Raw genomic sequence first — 22,726 nt, 5'->3', positions numbered from 1 at the left:
GTTACAAGGAAGAATAAAAGATGATGATGCCAGGGGAGAGGGAAAATTAAGATGATGATGGTGTCAGAGAGGTGGAGAGAGAGAGAGGAAGGAAAAGAAAGTGTGATACCAAGGGGGGTGGAAGGGGAGAAAAAGGGGGGGGGGGGGGGGGGGGGGGAAGAAGGTGATGATGCCAGGGGAGAGTGAAGAGAAGGTGCTGCTGATGGCAAAAGGGTAGAAAGAGAAGGAAGGGAAAATAAAATGATCATGCTAGGGGGTGGAGGGTGAAGGTGATGATGATGCCAGGGAGAGGGAAGGTGGCAATGATACCAGGGGAGAGAAGGTGATGATGCCAGAAGGGTAGAGAGAGAGGGAAGGGAAGTTGGTGGTGATGCCAGGGGGTGGAGGGAGAAGGTGGTGTTACCAGAATGTAGAGGGAGAGAGAAAAGGGAAGAGAAGGTGGTGCTGATGACAGAAGGGAAGAGAAGTGATGATGCCTGGGGGCTAGGGGGGGGGGGGGTAGAGGGTGAAGGTGGTGGTAATAATGCTAGGGGATGGAAGGAGAGGGGTAGGGGAGAAGGAAGATGGTAATTATGCCAGAGGAGGGAAGGTGATAATGCCAGAAGGGTCAAAAGAGAGAGAAGGGAAGGTGGCGATGATGCTAGGGGAGAGGAAAGATTAAGGTGATGATGATACTAGGAGGTAGAAGAAGAGTGATAGAAAAAGAAGGTGATGGTCAAGGGGTGGGGGAAAGGAAAGGGAGAGAGATAATACCAGGGGGATAGAGGGAGAGGGAAAATGATGAAACCAGAAGTCGGGGGAGAGGGAAGAGAAGAAGATGATTTTGATGGTGTGCCACAATGAAGTGAACCTTGTTCTGGGTGTGCCACGACACAAAAATGATTTAATCTGATATCTCTGGTTTACTATCACTATCTCTCATCTCATTACAACTTCCAGTCACATTTCTCTTATTTTTTTTTCTTGCAGCTTCTCTGTGTGGAAAAAAAAAATCAAGTTGGCAAAATATTTGAACACAATCTGGAAAAAAAAAGTTCATAGCAAGCAAGAACTATTCTTAAAATGAATGAGCAAATTATGTAGAATACAAATGCCACAGTGCTAGAATATAAGATTTGGCAGACTGGGTCAGACCGAAAATCCATCAAATCCAGTATCCCATTTCTTGCAATGGCCAATCCAGGTAACAAGTACCTGGCAGTACCCCAAAAGGTTGATATATTATGTGCTGCTAATCCCAGGAATAAGCAGTAGATTTCCCTAAGTCTATCTTAATAATGGTTTATGGACTTTTCTTTGAGGAACTTGTCCAAACCTTTTTTAACCCAGCTACATTAACAGCTTTTATCACATCCTCCAGCAATAAATACTAAAATTTAATTATGTGCTGATTACAAAAATATTTTCTATCACCTAGTAACATCATTGAATGTCCCCTAATCTTTGTACTTTTTGAAAGAGTAAACAAACGATTCACATTTACCTGTTTCACTCCTTTCATTATTTTATTAACCTCTATCATATCTCCCCTCAGCTGTCTCTTCTCTAAGCTAAGGGAATCATTCTATCCCCTTTACCATTTTGGTCACCCTTCTCTGATTCTGCTATATATCTTTCAAGATGCAGTGACCAGAACTGCATCAATACTCAAGGTATGGTCACACCATGGAGCAATACAGAGGCATTATGATATTCTCTGTTCTATTCTCTGTTCCATTTCTAATAATTCCTAATATTCTATTTGCTTCCTGCACACCGAGCAGAGGATATCCACATATTATCCACGATGATGCCTTGATCTTTTTTCTGGGTGGTAACTCCCAAAGTGGAACCTTGCATTATGTAACTGTAATTTAGGTTGGTCTTCCCTTCACTTTCCACTTGTCCACATTAAATGTCTTCTACCATTTCAATGCACAGTCTCCCAGTCTCATATGATGCCATATGAATTCCAAAATGCAAAGTTTTCTTGTTGGCATCACAACAGTGCATGAAATTATCACAAAAATGTGTATATTAATTTTACCTCAGAATGTCATTTTTCATGTAAAATATGTTGTTATAAATGCATAATTTAAAATTGTGTATGGAGAGGTGGGGGGAGGGGCGCTAGGCTGTAAGGTTTGCCTAGGGTGCCTAATACCCTTGCATCAGCCTTGCTTGCTGGTCATTGTGGATTCTCTGATGTAATTTTAATTTTTCTTTTTTTTTTTTTTTTACTTTTTAAGATAGTCACAGCATTTATATGCTGAGAGAATTGCATGCATTTGGTCAAAGAACCAAGTAAATTTGTAGATACCTGGAAACGAGTGTTTCATGTTGGTATAGACATCATAAAAAGATATATTTTCCATCTGTCCAATCAAAATAGGCAGAAAATAAACCTAAATACCTCCAGCAAAAGGAAAAAAGTGACACAGATGAAATTCTTTTGCAAAATAAGAGGGAATTTCTAGCATGCTCCACGTATAGCAGAGCAAAGCAAGAACTGAGTGAGAATAGTTATTCTTTTGTTGTAGAAGAGGTATGCAGAATATAATATGACATAAAACTTAAGTGGATATATAGGTGATCTATAGTGTTTAGGAAGAAAAGGTTGCTTTTCTATGGCAATGTACTCAAAATTCTTCCAACACACACAGAAGGGGATAAATCATATGTATTTTGTCTGTGTCTTCCAACTGTACCTTTTAAACTGATATGTTTTCTGAAGGTGTGCTTAATGTATTCACTCCCCCCACCCAAGAGGTTGTAGAAGGCACAGGACACATTTTGCTGCTTCTGTAGCACAGGAAAACACTGGTGAGACATGAACTGGTGTCCTAAAAGTAAATCAGAAGCCAGTTAAAAATAAATAAATAAAACTATAACAGCCTCAGTTTGCAGGCCATTATGTTTCTAGGGGGAGATTTCCAACATGGAGTCGAGGGTAGGGCTCTTTTTGGACTCCTCTCTATCCTATCCCTGACAGACTGAATCTTTCTGTGGCTCTGTAAAGGAAGCCTCTGTATTCGGTTGACTGTGAATGTGCAAAATATGCTGGGGTTTTTTTGCATTGCACGGTATTTCTCTGAAGTATCCTCTTTGTTACATGAAAATCAGGTTTCGGCTTATTAGCAGACATCTGGGTGATGTCGATAAGCTGATTAACAGTGCTCTATGCTCCCATTTAATGTTATTTTTGGCAAATTTGGGCATTGGGATTATTTTTTTTTGTTAAGAAAACAAAAAGATGAATAAAAAGTTATTTTCACTCAGTCTTCTTCTTTTTTTTTTAATGAAAAAAAGTCCTCTTGCAGGTTGGTTTTCGCCGCCTTTTACCTTTCCCATTAATTTCCTCTCTCAATTTGTTTGCAGCTGGGTCTCGAGCGTCCTACAGCAGCCAGCACAGCCACCTTGGCTCGGAGCTACGGTCCCTGCAATCTCCGGAGCATCACATAGGCCCCATTTACGAAGACAGAGTGTACCAGAAGCCCCCCATGAGGAGCCTCAGCCAGAGCCAGGGGGACCCTCTTCAGCCAGCGCACACAGCCACATACCGGACTAGCACAGGTATTGGGAGAACCAGTGGTGGGGAGTTTTTTCTTCTAGGGACAGGACGCTTGTCTTTAACTTTTGGATACTTACATGACATTGCAGATATGAAGGAATTTTGGGTCTCTTATGCAGGTCTTTTGTTGAGGGGGTGGGGGGGGGGGTTCAGTGGTTCCTCCTTTTCCCCTTTTTTTTCTTCCAGCTCAGTGGAAACCAGGGCTGGGATCTGGCGCCTGAGCCTTCATTCAACGACTGCCTGGGAGACTTTCCTCTTATTTTAATAGACCCTCCCTCCCAGACTATTCTTAAGTCTGGTCAGTGCAGCAACGGGCCTGAGGCTGGGAGCCACGTGCTGTGGGATCCTTCTCAGCACCTGCGTTATGGGCTCTATATCCACCGCACTTAATAATGACCAAGACTCCTTCCTCCCCTCTCCCGCAAGGCCTGTGAGCACTGCTTCCGCAGAAGCATCATTCCCCAGCCATCCTGGGGTATGGGAACTCTCTGCAGGGCAGCAAACAGCACTGCCACTAGGCAGGCCAGAGACATCATTTTTATTTTTTTAAAGAGACAATAATGTATGTCTGTAGCATGTATAACTATACAAAGGGGAAAAATATTCAGAAAAATATGACTAGAAAATATAGGTATTTCTTCGTACAGGAAAACTTTGTACATCAACATACTCTAAATGTAATACAGGTGTGTTACCAAACACTGCTAGCTCACCTCTGTTTTGCCTTTGTGTTGTGTAAAATGCACTGGAAGTAATCTGATCCTTAGATAGTTAGAATCTCTGCATGAACCTCATCCAACAAACAGGCTGATACAGTAAAGTTCGCGGGAGAGCGGGCGCTCACCCACTCTCCCGGCGCACGCACAGGCCAGTGTCCTGTGCGAGCAATTCAGTAAATTAAAATATTTAAATTAGGGCCGGCGGTAAAAAGAGGCGCTAGGGACACTAGCACATCCCTAGCGCCTCTTTTTGGACAGGAGCGGCGGCTGTCAGCAGGTTTGACAGCCGACGTTCAATTTTGCTGGCGCCTGTTCTCGAGCCCGCTGACAGCCACAGGTTCGGAAACCGGACACCGGCAAAATTGAGCGTCCGGTTTTCAAGCCGCGGGCCGATTTCAAATTATTTTTTTTTTAACTTTTTTTAACTTTCGGGACATCCGACTTAGTATCGCCATGGTATTAAGTCGGAGGGTGCACAGTTTTTACTGCTTTTCTGTGCACTTCCCCGGTGCCGAGAGAAATTAACGCCTACCTTTGGGTAGGCGCTAATTTCTGAAAGTAAAATGTGTGGCTTGGCTGCACATTTTGCTTTCTGAATCGCGCGGGAATACCTAATAGGGCCATCAACATGCATTTGCATGTTGCAGGCGCTATTAGGTTCTGGGGGGTTGGACATGCGTTTTCAACGCGCTATTACCCCTTACTGAATAATGGGTAAAGCTAGCGCGTCCAAAACGCGCGTCCAATCGTGGGTTAACAGTGTGCTCCGCCGGAGCGCACTGTACTGTATCAGCCTGAAAGTAACTTAAGCACGCTTAGTCCTTCTGATTCTTCAGAATATTTCTTCTTTATTCACGATGCATCAAGTCGGTCAGGACTCAGCACAGAGACGAGGTGCAGACAGATACAAGGTCTTCATATGCTTTCTGATTCCTAATACAAGTTTCTTCTGCTACCGAGTTTCTCATCTTTTTCTTCCCCCATTCTGTCTTCTCTATATTCCTCATCTTCATCTTGCTCTTCCTCCTCCATTCCCAGTAGCCTAGCTTCTTTATCTTTTTGTTCTCACAACTCTGTTCCCACTCCCCTGTTGCTTCTTCTTTGCTCTTAAGTTCAGGTAGACTATTGTGGATAAACTACCAAGGTTTCCTGATAAGATGTTATTAATAATTACAGATACTGATTGTTCTAATTAGCTAATTTATAATGGAAAGCTAATTTGTGAGGAGAATGCTAGAACCTCCCACTGATGACAAGCTGACCCCACCTCCCACCTCCTTTCCAATCCTCTGGAATGCCTTCTTAACATTCTGTTGGGTTCCCATCCTCACCGGCAGGAGGGCCATGAGAGCGCTGATTGATGCCGCCTAGTAGGATTCCATTGTATATACATAAATATGGTGACATGTTGCAATATGGCATCTTTCAACGGTATTCTGCTGTGCTGGTGGGGAGTGGGAGATCTCACATTTCTAATGCCAGTGAAGATTGGGACCATCAGGAAGTTATTACAGATGGGTGGAAGTGGGTGTCTGGGGGAATCAGCTTGTCAGAAGAATAATTTTATAGGGGGTCAGTCAGCTTGTCAGTGGGAGATTTGAGGCGACAGCTTGTCAGCTTGACATTGGATAGGAGGGGCTATGTATTGGGGCAGTTCCTCCCACTGAAGTTAAATGTTAGCATGCAGGCCCGGTAGGCAGACTAAGATTTAACACCTACTCTGGAGCAGGTGCTAAAATAGCAGCCTGGAGGCTTAGTGAATCTGGTGATAATGAGCGTTATCACCCTAATTTCTCCTAGGACAAGCAGGATGGTAGTCCTCACACATGGGTGACATCATCGGATGGAGCCCGGCACAGAACTTTGATCTCAGAGAGTCTAGAACTTTCAGCATGCCCCACTGAGCATGTGCAGCTGTAGTCATCACCCTGACCCCTAGGCAGAGTCCCTCAGTCTCTTTTTTGCTGCTGAGCTGTCATCTCGCGTTTCAGGAGCTCGTGCTCTTTTTGTATGAGAAAGTGTTGTTTTTCACAATATTCAGCTTTGCTTTCTTCTTACAGTTTGTAAGTGAGTTTTTCTAGAGCTTCAGCTTTTCTTTCTGGTAGTTTTATTCTTTTTTCTGACTGTCTGCCGGCCGCATGGTGGGTTCTCCCCTGTTCATCCTGGCAGAGTTTGTTAATTAAAAAAAAAAACAAAAAAATCCCTGCTTCTGTAGGTTTTGTATTTGTGTCCTGTGTTTGCTCTGGCTGTTTTTCTTTTTTCTCACAGTGCTGACAGGACTAAACTATGCAGTCCACCGGTGATCCGTGTAGGCCGCTGAGCCTGGGGACTCGCCTGAGTTTTACCTGGGCTGGAGTTCCATGGCGGTTCACCGATTGCTCGACATCAATGTATTCAGACAGTGGAAGGATCAAGGATCATGCCGTTCCTGTGTGGGGGGGGGGGGGGGGGAGAGCTCATCCTCCCCACGTCTCAAGGAACTCGTCTCCATGGACAGGAGCCCTGGATGACGTTGCCTCCCCTCCTGCTTGCCAGCCTTGGCAGTGCAATCTCCCTGGAAGAGAGGGTGAGCAGAGCCTGGTCTAGCAGCTTGCTGCCGCACTTTGGTGCCATGCCTATGAACGGTTGCCCATGCACAGTTGTGACCAGTGCAATGTTCGTCCGAAGGATCAATGTTGGAGCCGTATTGGGGTCAGGGCCCATCCTCTGTACAGTGGTCCTTTTGACGCTATCAAGGTCTAGGGTCACCCTCATTATTATAGAGATTGTGACCGCCCACGATGCTGTGGTGGTCTTTTATGCTGTCAGCATCGGTGTAACAGTGCATCGATGACATGGTGCCTCAATACACTCTATGTTACAGTGCCCTTGATGCCTCGGTGCCCTAGATGCACACAATGCCATGTGCCATTGATGCATTCGATGGTACGATGCCCTTGTTGCACTTGTCTGGGCACTCAGTGCCTTCGGTGCCCTCAGTGCTTTTGCAGCTCTTGATGCCTCGGTGCCCTCGCTGCACTCATAGCTGTGGTGACTGCAGTACCAGTGATGCCACTGTGCTCTAGATACCCATGGTGCTCTCAATGCCCGCAGGGCCCTTGATGCCATCGATGCCCTTGATCCATCAAGGTGCTTGCATGGCCACCCTTGTGGCTGTTGAAGTTGAAGCGCGGGCAGGCTCTCGATGCTGTCAAGGTGCATAGCATCAATGCTGCGACAACCCTCAATGCCATTGAGGCACGTACCCTGTATGCCGTAGGTTGTTGAGGTGCACGACCTTGGTGCCAGCATGACCTCAATGCCATCTTTATGTGGTGCTGCCCCAATACGCCCTCGAGGCCATTGAGGTGGGGGGTTACGTTGAGTCTCTCCGACCAGACACCGGACTCACCATTGAGCGCCCTTGTTGCCCCTCTCGCTGTCAATTGCTGGGACTTTCTGAAGCCCCCACATGACCCTGCAGTCCTCGGGTGGCAAGGGTTTTTGGCCTCTTACAGATCGAGCGCAGAGGTAGCCATCTACTCGAGGCACCCTGGTGTGCTGGTGCATCTGTGGTGTTCCCTACAAAGCACTGGGAAGCTCAGGGCTGACCCTTCAGCTGACGATCCCAGTGTTGGCCTCGCCAAGATGCGCACACCATCAATATTAATAGATGAAAGCGAGGCTCTCAAAAACCGTAATGCTTGTGAGGCCATCTAGCTTGCAGCATCGACACCACCTGATAAATTGGGGAGCTGAGGGGAATTGCTGTCAGCAGTGGCGGTAGTTGGTGCCTTTTTAATATCGATTGGCCTGTCGGGGGGCTGCGGGGCCTCTCCCTGCTGACGCCCATGGCTCCTTTGGTCCATACCTTTGGGCGTTGGGGCCCCTGGGTGGTCGATGTCTGTGGGTACCTGTGGCGCTAGGAATGCCGCTAATTACCAGCAAACTGCTTATAGATCGCAGGATGTGTCCGCAGTCCTCCATAAGCACCTGCATTCGCTAGGGACTTCGCTGCAGTCATTCCCTGTGGGATTTGCAGGCGAGCCGGTTCCGAAGCAGTTTCGATGGCCTATCTCTTGGAGCATTCTCAGATACTGAAGGAGGCGACACCATAGGACGCCACCCTCCACCATGCCTTACTCAGAGCACCAGTGGTGTGGGGATGCCATCGTCACACTGCCCTCTCCACTCTGCAGCAATTACTGTGGGGTTGACGCACAGCTTGCATGATTGGGGCAGATAAGGCATCTGTTCCAAGGGCTTCGGATGCTGGCAGGCCGCATTCTCACTGGCTGTGCAGTCCTCAGCCACACTAGAGTTCTGCCATCTTTTGGCATAGTCTCAGCTTCTGTGTCAGTCCATACTGCATAGCGCTGAGGAGCACTGGCAGAGGAGCTGTCATTACACACTCTGTGCTTGGTTGTCGAGTGGCATGTAGCTGCCGACTCTAGCACGTGGTTCTCGAGCCTCGCTGGGGCGTGGGATTACTCCCACAAGCACGACGCTCAGGATCAGGAGTGTGCCACCCTCCGTGGATGGGTTACCATTGCATGAGTCCGCCCAGCGTGTTTTGGCAGCAGAGGGCTTTCAGTTGCCCTCTGTTGCCTGGGGTTTGGTGTGTGTGTGAGTGTGCATTGTCCCCTCCAGGCGATCTCAACAGGTTGTGTTCTGCAGCTGCAGGACTGACCTAGGACTGCACTCCTGGTCGGATCCTGAGGTGAGGGGACATCACGAGAGTGGTTCAAGCATCCTCTCCTTTCTCAGCAGAGGAATATGTCTTTTGCCCTCTACCATGTTCTTGTGGACAGTCCCTGGGGTTCTGTCCCTGAGCAATTGTTTTCTCTGATCCGGAGCCCCGATCCGCTGAATCGGCTCATCTCCTTGGATGCCAGGGCTGGGGAGCAGCAGGCGGTCATTGGACCATTTTCAGCTGGGGCCCCCTCTGGGGACTGCAGTGGCGACCTTGGTGAGTTGGTCGCATCGTTGCCTGAGCAAGCAGTGATTGTGCCTCAGCTCTCCTTCGGGGGGTTTCTAGGTCTTTTGGGATTGGGAGGCCCTGATCCTGCTGCTTTCCTCTCCCCTTTGGAGGGGAGATTTGACTAGGTTCTGGGGCAACCCTTTCGAGTTCCCCTATGGACGCCCCGTTGTACATCCCTTTGAGGGGTGCCCCTTGTTTCCATTCCCGGACAAGGGATGCCACTGCTCTGACTGGCGCCAGTCCTAAGAATAGTAGTGTAGCAATCTCCCTTGGACGCTTTGAGGCGCGGCATGTCTAACATCGAGGGAGCCTGTCCAGTGTTGCTTCCCGGTGGCTCTCCAGGTTTCTCCCCTGGTTCGGGAGTTACCTTGGTATCTGCTGGTCTCTGTGGGCATCTTTCTTAAGGATCGCTATCATCAGTCATCCTTTCTTGTGGGACCCTTCTCTGAGAGGAGTGTTTTGGTCCAACAGCTAGGCGATCTTGCCTTTCACCTTTTTGCCATGTCCATGGCAGAGGGAGTTGGTGGCCAAGTACCCCGCATGAGGGTTACTGCCCTCTGCTTACGGTAGTGTTCTAGCTATTCTTCCCCCTTTTTCAGGATCACCCTGTCTGTGGGCAGAGCAGTTCTGGGTCATGCAATGTTGTCTATTGCTGGGCACGTGCTTACTTAGGAGGGGAAATAAACGCACTCAAGGCTGGGGTAATGATACTGCAGCTGGGTGGCTTGGCACTCTGTCTCGAGATTGCCCTGGGCCTGCCTTGATGCCCTTTGGGTTTCAGACTGGTAATACAATCAGATTCTACTGGGGTTTATGCTTCCAACTCTCCAGCTTCCTGTCTCCTGGTGGAGACTTCGGGACTTCTCCATTGGGACAATCACTCTCAGTTTCCACTGTTTCAAGAAGACAGGCTCCATCTCAGTGGGATACTCCCTGCTGTCTTCGGCAGTGAGTTCACTTGGGGTTGATAGACAACCTGATGACTTGTGCTTGCCCTGGCGGTCCGCCGGTTTGCCTCCTTGTGTTCTTTTCTCCTTCCAACTTGTGATTGGTTTGTCGGGGAGAGTGGAGATGAAGCTAAGAAGCCCATGGTATCTCTCTGTATACCTGCAGGGAGAGACACTACCTTAGATTTTCTCATTCTCAGGGTTGCCCAAAGGGCCTTGCTGTCCTGTGACAGGATAGATGAACTGGTTCTGGCAGGTGCTGTTGAGTGAGCTTCCGGCCTATTTTATCTCCCTGCCGGGAAGCTTTGGGCTACAGGTCTGTTTCGGGGATTGTTCTAATCCCTTGAAACCCTTGACGCTGTCCTGCGCGGTCAGCTAGGTCTGATGCTTCGGCACATAGTGTCTGTCCCAGGCCCTCCTGTAGTTTACTGCCTGTTCTTCAAGCGTGATGTGGGTTTCTTCTGCCCATTCAGCCTACCAGCCATACCTAGGCACTCTTCTCCAGACCTTTGGCTGTTATTCGTCGGCAGTCTCTTTCTGGAGGGCTTTTGGACCCCAGTTTGTTTTTTTTTTTACATCGAAGAAACTGTGCAGTTTTCGTTCTAGAGTCTCTCTTGTTTATATTTCTGATTCCTTCCTGTATCCAGGAGGATCTAGTGTTGCGCTTCCGCGGCCAAGCCTGCTCACCTCTCTCGACCGTCCACGAGCTCAGGTCTCCTCTGCCGTCTCCGTCACTCTCCTCGGTCCGCTCCGACTCTGGCAACGTCGCAGGCCTCACAGCGGAGCTCCCACCAGGGCTCCGCGTCCAGCGACTCCTCGTCCCCGCCCCTAGGCGTGTGCGCGGCCAACCTCCTTCAATTTAAAGGGCCAAGCGCGGGAAACCCGGCCGGGTCGCTCACTGATGACATCATCCCTGCCTAGTATTTGAGCGAGGCCCTGTCCCCCAGGACCTCGCCTTGGCAATCGGGTCAATCACTTTGTGATAGCAAGTTTGCCTTCCTGCGTTTCCTGTATCTCCTGTTCCAGTTTCTTGTTCCAGCGTCTCCTGTGTCTCTCGTTCCAGCGTCTCCAGTCTCAGCATCTCCTGTTCCTTCGTCTCTCCATCCCTGGTAGTGCACGTCGAATTGATCTCACGGTACTGACCTCTGTTTGTTCTTGACTACTCCTTGATTGCTGCCTGCCCTGAACTCTGCCTGGAACACCATCTACTCTCGTCTGCCACCTGGAACCCGACCTCCTGCTTGACTTGACCATGTCTGATCTGACCTCTGCTACCGACCCTGCCTGGCTGACCAAGACTCTGGCCTTGATTCTCACTATACACTCGTACACTCTGTTTTGGCCTCCTGCTACCTCTGGACTTCCTTGTCTGAACACCAACCGCGCACCCTTGTTCATGGTGGGCACTCTCTTGAACTCTCTCTCTAGGATACCCTGCGAGGCCCACCTAAGACGAGGCGGCCCGGTTAACCAAGAGCTTAACCTGAGGGATCCCCGGGTTGCTATTGGTGAAGCTCCATCTATCCTCTGTCTCCTCCTGTACTCCGCCTCCTGGTGGCAGGCGCTCTCCGGGTCCGACCGGAGGGTCGTACCAATCCTGCACCAGGCCAAGGGTCCACTCCCAGCGCAACAGATAGATCCACTATTTTTGTCAGAAACCTTGCTTTTAGTGTTTTTCATGATGTGCTGTTGCTTCTGCTTGCACTTGCATCACTCCCCTGCCTCAGGCATCCCTCCTATGTATAAGGGTTTGTGTCTGTCTTTTTCCTGGCTTCCTTTGTAAATCCCAACTATTCTCCAGCTTGCACCCCTGGTGGGTCGGCTCCCTCTCAGCCAATGGAGGGAGAAGTGCCCCAGCACTATGCGGTTTACTACTTTGTCCAAGCTTGGTAGCTTGGTAGTCACCCATATGTGAGAACTACCATCCTGCTTGTCCTAGGAGAAAGCAGAGTTGCTTACCTGTAACAGGTGTTCTCCTAGGACAGCAGGATGTTAGTCCTCACGAAACTCTTCTGCCTCCCCTGGGAATTGGTTTATCTATGTATTAGCTATATCATGGCCTGAGGGACTCTGCCTAGGGGGCAGGGTGATGACTACAGCTGCACACGCTCAGTGGGGCATGCTGAAAGCTCTAGAATCTTTGAAATCAAAGTTCCGTGCCTAGCTCTACTGATGATGTCACCCATATGTGAGGTCTAACAGCCTGCTGTCCTAGGAGAACACATGTTACAGGTAAGCAACTCTGCTTTTCATGTCTTTCTCCAATCTGCATGTGTGTGCCTGCTATTTTCTGGGAGCACATGTTAATGCTTTGCAGCTGGTTTTAGCATGTAAGCAATTTTGCATGCATAATGTAAAGCTAATTAGTACAGAGAGCTCATCAAGATCTCAGAGACTAATGGGCCCTTATGTCATTCAGAGAAATGTCACTGTGACTGGAAGCCAACTCAGAAATGAGACATTATTTGTTTCATGAAGGTTTGGTCTTCAGTGTTAGCTTCCTGTTCAGGCTGTTACTTCTCTGTGTGCTCCATGGCTGTAATTCTATAGATGCTATCATTCCTTCAGGGTTATTACATGGACAGGCTACCCCAATTTGCAACAAGCATGGACATTTTCAGTCCCTGAGAGTCATAAATGGCTCTGGTTTTCAAGTGAATTAATGTAATTCTTAGGCTTAATGCATGGAAATGTATCCAGAGCATATATTCATTGTGGACATTCTGAGAAGCAGATGAGGAACAACGGTGCCCAGCTCTGGTTAGGGGCTCTAGAGCTTTCTCACCATTTCATTTAACATCATCTCCCTTCGAATGAAGTTATTAATTCTGCATTTTCCCAGTTATATGGGCCTAATTTTATGAAAGGTTTTCTCTCATGTTTGGGCCTACTCCTAAAGAACCTTGATAAATTTGACAACAGTTAAAAAAAAAAAAAAAAAGAGTAGTTTCCGGTAAATTGCAAAATAGTTCAAAAACTTAACCAAATGAGTTTCCACATAATAGTGAGCAAAGATGATCTAAACCCACATTTAACCTGAAATGTAAGTGTATAGCAATGACAGAACTGTTGTGCCTATGGAAATAGCACTGTGGGACAGGGAAGTCATAGTTTTCAGGGACATAATTATTTGTCAGATCCTAGTAGGGCCTGTAGGGGATGGGGGTGCCACTGAAACTGCTTCTTGTTTGAGTTTGTGCTCATTAGCGCCAGGGACTGCAGATAGGTGGCTTAGTGGTAGTGTAACCATGTCTCCTCCTCTCCTTTCTATCTTCCCCCCTCTTTGTATTGTGCAATGAAGAAGAGGTGTTTTGCCAGTAATTGTCCATTCTTCAAGATGCCCCAAAGTGCTGTACGTTTATCGCTCGAAAAGAGATTCGTCCACATCAGCTTCTCTTTTCTCCATGATAGATTTGTTTCAGCTCCGTCTTTATGCAGCTGCTTTCTAATGTAATTTTTATTTTACTCATTGGCTGCTTTGTCCCCCCCGCCACCCACCGTTTCTGTATTTTATTTCTATTTCATTTTATTGTGGATGAGATTTCAAAGTACATTGGGGAGCTGCGTGATCCCCTGCTGTTCTCATCGGTCGTTACCCTATATCTAAATCTTAGGGCACAGTCACAGAGCAAATGCCACTTGGCAACTGAACGGGCTCTGACCAGGCTCCGATGCTCTGTGAAATCAGATTGGATGGCTAGGAATTTTGTTAACTTTTCTAAAGAGGGTTGACCAGGTTCAGGTCAAAGGAAGGGCAGGTTATCTGAACTGGATGCTGTTTGCTTAGCGTGTTTCGCCTTCTCAGAACTGTTTAAACACAAGCCTACTTGCTGGCGGGTGGGGCAGAAGGAAAATATGTTAGCATTTCTCAGCATTTCTTTCCCCTAATTTCTGGGCAACAATTGAACTGCGCGCAGAAGTGTAAAGTCCGGGGGTACTATTGACCTGCAGGCTAAGCCGGTTTTCAAAGGGGTGACGTCTCCCCAGCTCTGCCCCCAGGAATACCTCTCTTCTCTGTGCAAAGTTGCGTGGGTAGGGGCCCTGTGTGCACAATTTTATGTGCTGGGGTAGGCATTTTCAAAGATGCCCATTTCTGTGTTTGAATCATTGATTTTAGCCACAGAGTGAACACCCAAATCAGAGCCCCCACCCGCCTTAAAAAGGGGCAAAGGAGACAGTGTTGCCATCTCCAGTGTCGGATTAGCCTGTTCAACTCATCTGAAGCCATCTCTCTTCAGGTGATTTGTACAGGCTGCTATTTTGCTTCAGCGCATTCATGGACATGCAGAACTGATTTTTCCATTTATCTCCCTATGAAAATCAGAATTACACTTCCACATACACAGTGGAGGAAATCTAGGACTGGATCAACCTGGTTGGTTGACTCAGTGTGAGGTGGAAACACTAAAAGCAGAGATAACCTGATGTTTTGTGTTAGTTTGTTACTGCTCATCCGCACCAAATTTTCAGGACACACCTGGGGGTCCAAAAGGGTCCTGACAAGTTGTTTTTGTTTTTTTTTTTTTTTTTTTCGGGGGTGGGGGGGGGGGTGTCCATGTACACATGCTAGTGTGTGCTTGCATTCTGGAAAGTAGGCTCCATTAATGTTGCATGCAACATCTTGTTAGTTTTTCACACAGATGCATGGTATTTGTACTAGACTTGTGAGCCCAAATTCTCTATTGGCTGAAATAAGTTTTGGTTGAAAGAGAGCAATGTTTCCCAACCCCTCTGCAGGATGCACACAATATCCAGTCAGGTTTTCAGGATATCCATAAAGAATATGCATGAGATAGATGTGCACACATTGGAGACCTTCTCTGTGCAAATGTATCTTATATACATTCATTATGGCAATTCTGAAAACCTGACTGGATAGGTGTAGCTCAAGCAGAGGGTTGGGAAGCACTCAAATAAAAAGATGGTAAGAATGAGGCCTTTTGTACAATCCTTTTCTCTAAACTTTGGAAGAGTCCCTGTACTGTTTGTTCTTTACTGTTTAATTACTGGGTAAGAATTTTTAGAAAGCTGCTATATAAATGAAATAAGGATAAAAAATTTATTTTTAGATATTTCATTACAGGAAGTGCTGGGGAACATTTTATGCTGAAGCATAATCATGCTTATTTCCATTGGTGTCCTCTTCGACCTGCCTAACTTTACATGTGTAAATTCTTTGGCATTGGAAAAATAGCATGTGTTCTCTGTTTTGAATGCAGCAGGATGGTGTCTGTTCCCATATCCAAGTCTGCATACGTGCTTTCTCCTGTACCACAGAATTTATGTGCATAAATTGACCAGCAACGGAAAGTTCCATGTGCAAGCTGACAAAGCATTTAGATAGAACTTGGCAAAGAAGCACGCGCACACTGTCACAACTCACACTCCATTTCTCGAGCACACGTTGCCTCCTTGTCTGTCTGTCTTGTCTGTCTGCCTCTCGCTATCACACACACACATACAGAGACATCTTCAGTTGCACATGCAAACAAATTCAAGCTTTCTCTCAAATAGACACAGACTTAAAGTCTCATTTTCACACACATACTCATGTGCGCATACACATTCTCACTTACTTAATGTAAAGCCTCTCTGTCTTTCACATACATTTGTGCTTAGTGTAAAGAAAGCCTTCTGAAATTTTGTGTACACGTTTCCAATCTTGTTCTTTGAATGTTTAAAATAATGAAACACATATGTCATATATGAGGTCATCAAAATCATTTCATAAGCTCCTATTTTTCTTAAAGCATGGTTCACGTTCAAAATGCTGTATACATTTTCTTTACATTGCATTTTGTAGAAAGTACACTGCACAAAACAAGTCTACACTTTCCTTGCCTATAGTATGAAGAATGTTAATGCAAAGTGTAGATGGTCCCCCGTTTGGCTGTTTAGCATCATCCAAGGGTGAAAGGAAGCTGGGATTCAGGTCCACCTGGGGAGGTAGCTTAACTTCCTGGGCCCCTGGCACAGTCAGTAAGTCCAGCCTTCACTACCTCTGGATGGAGGTATGTGTTCCCTAGAAGGTGCAGAAGGAACCACAGAAAGGCCCAGAAAAAGAAAAGAAAACACTGGCCAATAGCAGTTAGCCTATTCACTGTCTATTCACCAGAGGGCAGAGTAGAAAAATAAACCAAAGTGAGTCCAATTGATGTTCAAAATTGAGACAGTTTACTTCAACTTAAAAATAAGGATCAAAGCCAAAGTGGTAAAATTCCAAAACAGCATCAGTCAGAAAAATCATAGTTTCCTTGTCCATTTTGTCCTCCTAATTGGTCTTCTTCCTTCTGCACCAATATCCATACTCGACAAGCCCTCCCCAAGAAGGGTAGGATAGCTGGAATGCAACTCCGGCATGCGCTGGTCAAAAAGATGGAAAAATACCCAAGTTCAATATGATCTCCAAAATTCAACAAGTCAAAAACCTCAACTTTAATCCAAAGTCTCAAAGTTTCTTCAGTCCTATTGATTTCTCTTCACTCTTGCTGTTACCTTCCTTCCCCCTCCCCCCCCCATTAGCAAACCTCCCTCCCTATGCGCTTAGTCTCGCTCTAATAGTGCATACTGCTACTGTTCCTAGTTATGTTATGTTATATTATCCAAGTTGTTCACTCCCTTGTTCATTGTAAGACATATGTTGTCATTGTTTTCTACTTGTTATAATGTAAACCGGAGTGATAAGTAATTCTGTTACCTGAACTTCGGTATAAAAAAAGTTATAAATAAATAAATAAATAACTGGTCGCTTGGGCAAAAGGATGACTGACCCAGCCTTTCTAGATACTAGTGGGATTCCCTTCCTTCCAAACTGGTCAATCTTCTCAACAGTGTCTTCAAACAACAAGATCTCTTATTGGTTCTCCTTCAAATCAGAACCCCCCAGGGTTGAAGCAGTGACCATCAGGAGCTCCTACTCCTCCTCTCTTCTCTCACCAACTTACTATTCCACTCACATCTGAGCATGCTCGAGGGTCTATACCCCACTAAAAACTCCCACAAAATGGTGGAGTTAAAGCTGGAGGAGGTCTCCAAATGAGCCAAAATCTACTACCACAGCCTTGGATGGAAAAGTACTAAGTAAACTATTAATGACAGGCAAAGCCAGGTCACAAAAATCTATAACATTGTTTATAAAAGAACTTATGCATCTAGGAGCATAAAGGCTAAAGTGCTCATTAGCCAATACATATGTATGATGGCCTCCTTAAAAGCGATTGATTTCATTTTTATGTGGCTGTTTATGAAAATATTCTGTTAATTAGTCCATTTTCTCCTAGGACAAGCAGGATGGTAGTCCTCACACATGGATGCCATTGTCAGATGAAGCCCGGCGTGGAAAACTTACGTTTCTAGAAACTTTGGCACACTGAGCATGCCCAGGATGCCATTATCCATGCGTCCACATGGGGTCCCTATTCAGTCTCATCTTTTTTGCAGAGCTGTCATCTCGCGGTTGTGGAGCTCGTGCTCTTTTTCTCTCCGAAAACATTTTTTCTGTGCCAGGTCCCTCTCTATTCCTCCCAGCTTTAGTTAGCAGGTGGTGCGGTAAGTTTTTTCCTTCTGTGCAGTCATTTCCTAGTAGCAATGTCCTTCAGGGACCGACGATCATCGACCGCTTGCCAGCTAGGTTTTCCACTTGGCGTTGGGGTTTTGGCGGTGCTCCCAGTGCCCTTGGGCTATGTCCCTCACAGATCCACACGAGGTGTTTCCTTTGCCTGCGGGCATCGTGCAATGTTCGGGGGTGTTTATTTTGCGACCAAATGACCCCCAAGGGCTGGTGCACCCGCCTGGACAAGATGGAGAAGCTGTTCGGTTCCAGGAAATCCGAATCCTTGACTCGGGTGTCGGGGGCATTGACACAGAAGTGCCGGAGAAACGATGGACACTGATCCCACGGTGTCCACCCCTTCGCTAGGGCCACCAGTGGAGAGGGGTGCCAGGGGACAGCCTTCATTGTCTCCTCTTGCTCGAGATCTGGATCGTCTCCTTCGTCCTCGGCGCCGGGGAAAGACCGGGCTGAGCACCGTGGGAAACCCTGAAAACATTGCAATGTCTCCATCCTCACATGGTGCTGGGCTCGAGCTGGCACCGGCTCCTGCGGTGATACCCCTGAAGTGACCCCGCGGTGAGGAGGTATTGCCATCCATCGATACCAGGGGTCTGAGGCGTGCCCCACAGTTTCTGGTGCCGGGCGTCGAGGGAGATGTGGCTACATCTTCTCCTCCTCAGTTTGTCCTTTTGGCGGTGGCCTTCGAGGAGGAATTGGAGCGCCGGGTGCATTTAGTGGTTGTTCAAGCCCTGCAGGGTATCAAGCCACCTGCCCTGCCGGAGCCTCCACCAGTGCTGGAGCCTGCACCATTGTTGTTGGTACCACTGCCTGGAGTACCTCGACATTGTTCTCTGTGCTTTCCCCATGCAGCCAATGTCAGTGCTCAGGCCATCAATGCCCCATTGGCCACCATCGCCTCCTTCTCCCAATGCCATTCCCATTTTGGGTTCCGTGGAGGAGGAAGGGTATGTGAAGCTGGGAGCACTGCCGAGGCCCGCGGTTCCACAGTCAGTGTAGCCTGGTCCAATTCCGAGTCCTTGGGAGCTCTCGTTGCCTTCTCTGCCCAAGCCGCTGGGCCTGGGAAAATCCCCCCCACCACCATTGTTTTTGGGCATACTTAGTGATGATGATGCCCTGTTTGACCCGTGGGGGGATGATACCTCAGTATCTTTCTCTGATGACTCTGGTGACCTTCCCTCAGACCTGTTTCTTCCGGAGGAGTGGAGCTGGTCTCCACCGGAGTATTTAACTTTTGCTAGGTAGGTAGGAGGTAGTGGCTGTTCCTGTCCATGAGATTTTCAAGGAATTACTCCTTAGGATCTGGGAATATCCCATCGCTGTGCTCTGGTGAATAGGAAGGCTGATGCAGTGAACCTAAGCCAGCATGCTATGAGGTTTGAGAAGCGTCAACTCCCACACCAGCTGGAGGTGGTGGAGTCTGCCCTAAAAAGGCCAAGCACTCTCACATCCATGCCTCCGCCCCTCTGGGACAGGAACATAGGGCGCTAGATGCGCTGGGTAGGAAAGTGTTTCAGGGCGCCATATTGATTGCCCGCATCGCTTCCTACTAGTTTTATATGACACAATATTCTCGGAACCTCTGGAAGCAGATCCAGGACCTGACTGAGTGCTGAGGCGTAGCTAACTGCACATGTTAGCAATTTCCTATGGCTGGGAAGGCAGTATTTTGGAATGCTCCCCCCTGTCCAAGTATAAATCTCTCAAAAGACCACATCACACACAGACTATCTTAATATGGCTCTCTCCCTGCAAGACTGTTGAGGTAGTAGAAAGAGAACTGCTACTGTATCAGTGATCTGTTTCCGGATGCACTCCTTACCACCTTGCACTTTGAACCACATGTTGCTGTTCTTGGGGTGGGGTGAGTGGGATGGTGCTATGGTGAAGAATGGGAGGTCTAGTGGGGAAAGGACTGTGTGTATGTGGGGGGGGGGGGGAGAGAAGGGTTGGGCTGGAGTGCATACTATCAGGGCTGGCGAGGCCTCCTTTTGGATCAGTTAAGCTTAGTAGGACATGTACTAAGGTTAATGTATATAGGGAGTGCATCTTCTATGGGCTGCTCTCACTGTAACATGGATTTTTGTGTACGCATATGGTCTGTATATAATTAGTGGATTGGATGCTAAAGTCTGATTTAGTGGACACATCAAAACCAGCAGGAAATGCACATTGTCCCTCTGGTTTAAACATGTTAATGTATAGGCCTTTACATGTTTAGCATATTTATTTGTATGTGGATGATTTTGTACCTCTGCATGGTACAAAGTAAACACAAGCAAACAAGGAGGAAATCTGCTAATGTCAACAACACAATTTAAATTAAAGACCAGATCAAACAAAAAACAATAATCATATGGGTGATCATAAAATTTTGATGAGAGGAGAGAGCTCACTTTATATAGCACAATGCATAATTTTACACTTCAAGTGCTCTAGTATCATGATTAGGCAGCTATTATCCAAACATAAATATTTTACTTTTTCATACTTATAAAGTGTTCTTGTGAACTTGGTAAAAAAATATATCCATGAAAAATATTTTTCGTCATTAAAAAATCAGCTTATCTTATAAACGGAGCTAATTGTCTGCAGATATTCTCTGAACACAATTCGCCTTTCAGTTGCAACAGGGTTACTTCATCATCAAATTTCAAGCAACCCGTGATCTGCAAACTTAAATTGTGAAAATCAACACAACATCTTTATACAAATTTTAATGCACAATTACATAAGAACACAAGATATGTCATATTGGGTCAGACCAAGGGTCCATCAAGCCCAGTATTCTGTTTCCAACAGTGGCCAATCCAGGCCACAAGAACCTGGCAAGTACCCAACATTAAATAGATCTCAAGATACTATTGCTTATTGATTAATAGCAGTTTATGGATTTTTCCTCTAGGAACTTAGCCAACCCTTTTTTAAACCCAGTTACACTAACTGCCGTAACCATCCTCTGACATTGAATTTCAGAGCTTAATTATCCTCTGAGTGAAAAAGAATTTCATTTGATTTATTTTAAATGAGCTACTTGCTAACTTCATGGAGTGCCCCTAGTCCTTCTATTATCTGATAGAGTAAATAACCAATTTACATTAACTTGTTCAAGTCCTTTCATGATTTTCTAGACCTCTATCATATCTCCCCTCAGTCATCCCTTTTCCAAACTGAACAGCCCTAACTCCCTTAGCCTTTCCTCATAGGACAGCCGTTCCATGCCCCTTATCATTTTGTCGCCCTTCTCTGCACTTTCTCCAACTTTCTGTAATTATATCTTTTTTGAGATGCGGCAACCAGAACTGCACACAATATTCAAGTTGCGCTCTCACAATGGAGCGATGCGGAAGCATTATGTCATCCTCCATTTTATTTACCATTCCCTTCCTAATAATTCCTAACATTCTGTTTGCTTTCTTTGATCGCCACTGCACACTGAGCTGACGATTTCAATGTATAATCTACTATGACGTCTAGATCTCTTTCCTGGCCGGTAACTCCTAAGATAGAGCCTAATATTGTGTAACTACTGCAAGGGTTATTTTTCCCTATATGCATCACCTTGCACTTGCCCACATTAAATTTCATCTGCCATTTGGATGTCCAGTCTTCCAGTCTTACAAGGTCCTCTTGCAATTTATCAAAATCCGCGTGAGATTTAACTATTCTGCATAATTTTGTGTCATCCGCAAATTTGATCACCTCACTCATCGGACCCCTTTCCAGATTATTTATAAATATATTAAAAAGCACTGGTCCAAGTACAGATCCCTGAGGCACTCCACTGTTTACCTTTTTTCACTGTGAAAACACCATATAATCCTACTCTCTGTTTCCAATTTGCAATCCTCAAAAGGACATCGCCTCCTATCCCATGCCTTTTTAGTTTTCTTAGAAGCCTCTCATGAGGGACTTTGTTGAACTCCTTCTGAAAATCCAAATACACCACATCTACCAGTTCACCTTGTCAACATGTTTATTCACCCCTTCAACATGTTTATTCACCCCTTCAAAAAAAAGTAGATTTGTGAGGCAAGACTTCCCTTGGGTAAATCCATGTCTGTGTACTTTTTATTTGCAGTTTTTTACAGGTTCAGAATAAGAAAACAATGAATACAACACGTGTAAGAGTTTGTGCACCCTTTCAGTCAGTACTTTGTAACACATTCTTTGGCAAAAATAACACCTTCTAAATGTTTCCTGTAGCCAGCTTTTTGTTCTTGCTTTTGGCATTTTTTTCCCCACTCTTCCTTGCAGAATTCTTCTATCTAGGTGTGACTTCTACAGTCCTCTCCAGCACCTGAAAATAAAACAGCATTTATATCGCATACATTAAGACATACTGAGGGTCTTCAAAGGGACTCCAGAAGGTAAATAGTGCTTTATCCACTAATATGGCCATTTAGAAAATCACATGACCTAATACACGATAAAATTATGCATATATAAACTACGAGGATATGTTTGAAACAAATGCATGTGGCAGCATATATGAGTATATGGCCGCAAGCAGATCTACCTAAATATTGAATAACAAGCATGCATGATAAACGCGCGTTTTATAAAATATGCTATCTCTACCCCACAACAGCATAAATGTAGGCTTAAACACTAATTCATGTACTGCATTGAAACCATATATATATTAATCTATTGATCATGTCTGCTGTTCCTAACCATTTATAAATGCATGTATGTGTATTTTATGTGCTAAAGTAGGACTTATGTATATCGGGATTTACATGCGTAAGTCGGTCATTTTTAAAGCATGCATGTTTAAATGAAATGAACAATTTTACCAGTTAATCCACCAGTTTTCCCAGTCCTTCTCCAGGTCATTGAGATTCTCCTGATACTTCAGCCAGAACTCTCTCCAGTTCACCCAGCTCTCTCAATTTCTCCCACCTGGCCAATAATAGTGCACAATAAACACATTTAATATCACTTGTGCCAGATAATGAGCAGGTATAAAATTGCAGA

General features: G+C 46.0%; 1 protein-coding gene across 1 annotated transcript in view; it reads left to right on the top strand.

The window, feature by feature from the left end:
- CTNND2 (catenin delta 2) overlaps positions 1-22,726 on the top strand; it is a 2,320,710-nt gene that overhangs the window by 1,184,907 nt on the left and 1,113,077 nt on the right. The window contains 1 exon segment of the mRNA XM_029590042.1: positions 3,358-3,552. Within this exon segment, the coding sequence (XP_029445902.1) occupies positions 3,358-3,552 (195 nt within the window).

The sequence above is a fragment of the Rhinatrema bivittatum genome, chromosome 2, assembly GCF_901001135.1.
Source record: "Rhinatrema bivittatum chromosome 2, aRhiBiv1.1, whole genome shotgun sequence".
NCBI classification, from domain to species: Eukaryota; Metazoa; Chordata; class Amphibia; order Gymnophiona; family Rhinatrematidae; genus Rhinatrema; species Rhinatrema bivittatum.
This window is presented reverse-complemented; position numbering and strand designations above follow the sequence as displayed.